Source organism: Myotis lucifugus, unplaced genomic scaffold (assembly GCF_000147115.1).
Source record: "Myotis lucifugus unplaced genomic scaffold, Myoluc2.0 scaffold_493, whole genome shotgun sequence".
Lineage (NCBI taxonomy): Eukaryota > Metazoa > Chordata > Mammalia > Chiroptera > Vespertilionidae > Myotis > Myotis lucifugus.
The window spans coordinates 115,508-119,779 of record NW_005871541.1 but is presented as its reverse complement, the minus strand read 5'-3'; the positions used below and the strand labels follow the sequence as shown (position 1 = coordinate 119,779).

Genomic DNA, 4,272 nt, shown 5'->3' with positions numbered 1-4,272 from the left:
GGTGGCACTTCTTGGTCTCCTGTTGGAGTGGGGATGGTCCCTGGTATTCGCCCTCACCTGAGATTCATATCGTGCTTCCCTCCCATTTTGGTAGCTGTGAATATTCCTGAGCAGTGGCTCTCCCACTCAGTGCCTGAGTGCTGTGAGCGCCTCCCTAGTAGTGCTCCTGCAGTCTGAGCTTCCTTCCTAGCAATGCCCTCAGCACTGTCTTGTCAGCTTCTAATGAGGGCAGGGCCCTTCAGAGCTCACTCACAATGTCCCAGGTCCGTGGTCACCCTGTCCAGCAGTCCTCCAAAGGGGCTCAGTCTCCCCATGGTGATCCCTGCAGGTGGCGAGTGGGGGCCGCGGCAGCTGCGTCCCCATGAGGAGGGGAGGAAGATGCCGGCTGAGCTGCTGCTGCTGCTGATTGTCGCCTTTGCCAGCCCCAGCTGCCAGGTGCTCTCATCACTGCGCATGGGTGAGGCCCTGCAGCCCTGCCCCTGCCTCCTCAGAGACCCTCCCGTCGGACCCTGGGCTCCTCTTTGGGAACGCAGGCAGGCCGTTTCCTCAGGACCCAGGGATCCGGGCCTCCGCTCTCAGCTTTCCTCAGCATTGAGGAGCGGCAGTCCCCAGCTACTTCTTCCCTGGACCCAGTTCTCTTCAGCCTCAGATCCAGGAGTCCAGACCCCAGTTCCCATCCCCACTCCCACCCCAGGATCTCGGAGTCTGGTCCCCAACCCCTGTGTCCTCTCAGCTGCAATCCTGGATGATCAGACGGTGTGTGGCCGTGGTGAGCGTCTGGCCCTGGCCCTGGCCCGGGAGCAGATCAACGGGATCATCGAGGTCCCAGCCAAGGCCCGAGTGGAAGTGGACATCTTTGAGCTGCAGCGGGACAGCCAGTACGAGACCACGGACACCAGTGAGCAGGGCCTCGGGGGTGTGGGGTGAGGCTGGGCTGGCTAGTACCCCTCAGTGGGTCCCTCGGCCCCCCTACCTCCTTAGCTCACCTTGTCCTCTTCTAGCTCCATTCGTCCCTTCCTTCATGTCAGCTCTGCCTGTCTCCCAGAGATGGTGCTGCTGGGGATGGGGATGGAGAGGGCATCAGGCCCAGTCCTGCCCTGAGGGCCTCATTTGAAAAATAAGCTTTGCCCTGGCTGGTGTTGATCAGTGGTTGAGCGTCCTTCTGTGCACCAAAAGGTCTCTGGTTTGATTCCCAGTCAGGGTACATGTCAAGATAGCGGGCTCAATCTCCAGTAGGGGTGTGTGCAGGAGGCAACCAATCAATGTTTCTCTCTCAATTGATGTTTTTTTTTTCCCTTCCTCTCTCCCTCTAAAAATCAATAAAAAATGTATTTAAAAGAAAAATAAGCTTCATAGTTGACCAAAGACACTTAGCTTCCAGGGCTGAGTAATGAGGGGCCCAGGCAATAAGGCAGGGGCCTAAGGGGCAGGGCTACTGAAGGCATTCTGGAGAAGGCTAAACTGACATTGAGCTCTGAAAGATGAACAAAATATATACAAAGAGTGGTGTTGCTCAAAGTATGCCACATAGTAGGGGTGCATAAGTATTCGTTGAACACTGTGGATTGAATGAATGTCAGTTAACATGCTGGAGTTATTGTCCTTTGGGAGATGCTGCCTTCAAATGTGTTTTAGACAGATTTCTTTCCTACAGGCCTTATCAGAGCATTTATTATGTTCATGTATATTTCAAATCACTGAGAGGGAGAATGAGGAGTAATGTTTCCTGGACTTTTTGACTTTTGCAGCACAGAATATAAATTGGGAGAAGCTGGGATAGAGGGTGAGGAGACAGATGGTGTTCTGGGCATGTGCTTGTAGTCTGGAGCTGGGGTGGAGGGTGGGGGGGGGTATTCAGAGCCAAGGAACAGGGTACGGGGTTACACCCATCCTGACCACCTGGACTCAGGACATGTTTAGGAGGATCATGAGAGACGACATCTGGACTAGAGTGTGACTGGGAGTGGGAGGTGAGGTTGGGCAGACTGGCAGGCCAGCTCCAGGAGGCCTGCAGTAGTCGGCTTGAAGATGTTGCCTTCACCTGTAGGCAGTGGGGACTTGTCGGTGGGTTTAGCCCAGGGAGCTGGTGAAAGTGAATCCAGAGGCTAGATTCAGGTGATCAGTGAGGAGGCTGAGTTGAGAGCCCTGAAGTAGAGCAGGGGAGGAGGAGTCGAAGAGAAGAGGATAGTTGTGAGAAGATTTGAGGACAAAAAAAGAAAATTTGGTGTCTAATTGGCTATTGGGAGACATATTGAAAGCAAGGGTCACATTTCCAGGTATTTGAATGGTGAGTCCTCACCAGTGTGGAAACTATAAAAGGAGCAAGTTTGGAGGAAGATAAGGCATTTAGTTTTGATGCTTTTATTTGAATGTGGCAGGGATCTCTCTGTCTTCATCTCTGGGTCCTGCTTTTCTCTAAGTTGGCTTAATTTTCAGGAATGCCCTTCCCAACTGGTGGCAGTGTGTTTCCAACAGCTCAGAACTTATATCACCAATTTAGCAAACCCAGTAATAATTGTAGCAGAAGACCTGGGGAAGGCTCCCCAAGGCCTGGTGTGAGCCCGTTTCAGCCTCTGAACCAATCACAGTGGCCAGGACGATATGGTTCTGTAATCCTGGGTCAGGTGACAATCGATCCTGGGAACCATGGGGCTTCCCTGAGGAAAAGTCAGGGTTCTGCCTTGAGAATGGGCATTGGGCAGCCATAGCAACAGCTTCTACTTTCGAGACTTGAGATGCACACATGTTTAAGGGGAAAGAATGTGGAAGAAAGTAGAGCAAGCAAGTGCCACAGAAGCATGGTGTTTGGGGTGCAGAGGGTAGGGGGGACCTTGGCCACGGGTTCGGGGTGGAAGGGGTGTTGGATGCACCTAAGGTTGTAGCATGGTTGGAAAGGCTGAGGAAAATGCAGGCCGAGTGACCTGGCACTGGATCTGCAGCCAGAGGAGGCCCCTGGTATTTCCTCTTCCTCTCTTTGTTTTTCTCTGGTTTGACCTGTCTCTCTGTTGCCATTTCTCCCTGTCTCTCTCTGTCTGTGCCCCTCCATAGGGTGGCAGGGATTGGGCCCTTGGATCCCCATGGTGGAGGAGTGTCAGTTCCACTCCTGGGCTGGGGTGGTTCCCTGGTGGTGGGGACGGGGAGGAGGGAAAGGGTCCTTGACTCTGTGGTCTCTTCCTACCCCTCACAGTGTGTCAGATCCTGCCTAAGGGGGTCGTGTCTGTCCTGGGGCCTTCCTCCAGCCCTGCATCTGCTTCCACCGTGAGCCATATCTGTGGGGAGAAGGAGGTGAGGCAGGGTGCGGGTCCCGGGGAGGTGAGGATGGGGAGGAGGGAGCAGGATAGAAGCAAAAGCTCCTTCTCTGTCCAGATCCCCCACATCAAGGTGGGTCCCGAGGAGACGCCTCGCCTCCAGTACCTTCGTTTTGCATCTGTCAGCCTGTACCCCAGTAACGAGGATGTCAGCCTGGCGGTCTCCCGAATCCTCAAGTCCTTCAACTACCCCTCGGCCAGCCTCATCTGCGCCAAGGCCGAGTGTGAGGGAGGAAACTGGACATTTCGTTTTCTGTTCCCCAAACTCCCTTCCCAAGTGATCTAGTCTCCCACAGTCATCAGTGCCCCCTGGTTGGAACGATCTCTTGGTCCCCACTATACCTTCCCCTTCAGGAACCCAGCGCTCTGGTTCCACTGAGCCCTCCCCCCACTTCCTGAAGGGACCATTTAGCCCACAGATAGTACGAAGCACCTGCCAGATGCAAGGCCCCTGCTCAGCATGGCCCCTGACTTCAGGGAGCTCCGAGCCAGTGGAGGACACAGTGGTTGAGCAGCTGTGATATGGAGTGACACGTGCTGTGTTAGGAGTTAAGCAGGGGCTGTCGAAGCACAAAGTCTGGGAGGTTTGGAGCCTGAATCCCCAAGAAAGGGACATCGCAGCTGGGCCTGAAGGGTGGGGGTAGAGGGACCATGTTCTGAGGGCATGGCAAGCCAAGTTGCGACCGAGGGAGTGTGGCCCCTTTGAGAGGCTCAAAGTCATTCCCTGCGGCAGGAGTATAGGAACATGAGGCAGGACCTTGTGTCCATCTTATCCTGAAGATGGTGAAGGTTCCCACATAGGGTGGGGTGAGGGACAGGAGAGTGACATGAGAGGTGGCAGGGAGACCAGCGAGAGGCAGAGGACATGGTGCTGGTTAGGACCCAGGTGGGGCCGTGGGATGGACAGACCACAGATTTGAGAAGAGTCGTGAGGGAGGAGAGAGGGCAGGGTCATGAATTGTGA

The 4,272-nt window shown here is 54.7% G+C and overlaps 1 protein-coding gene across 1 annotated transcript in view; it reads left to right on the top strand.

Moving 5' to 3' along the window:
- The first annotated feature begins 341 nt into the window (after window positions 1-341).
- GRIK5 (glutamate ionotropic receptor kainate type subunit 5) overlaps window positions 342-4,272 on the top strand; it is a 51,610-nt gene continuing 47,679 nt past the window's right edge. Inside the window, 4 exon segments of the mRNA XM_023744864.1 lie at window positions 342-457; window positions 734-898; window positions 3,188-3,285; window positions 3,367-3,532. Of these exon segments, the coding sequence (XP_023600632.1) occupies window positions 379-457; window positions 734-898; window positions 3,188-3,285; window positions 3,367-3,532 (508 nt within the window). The 5' untranslated portion in view covers window positions 342-378.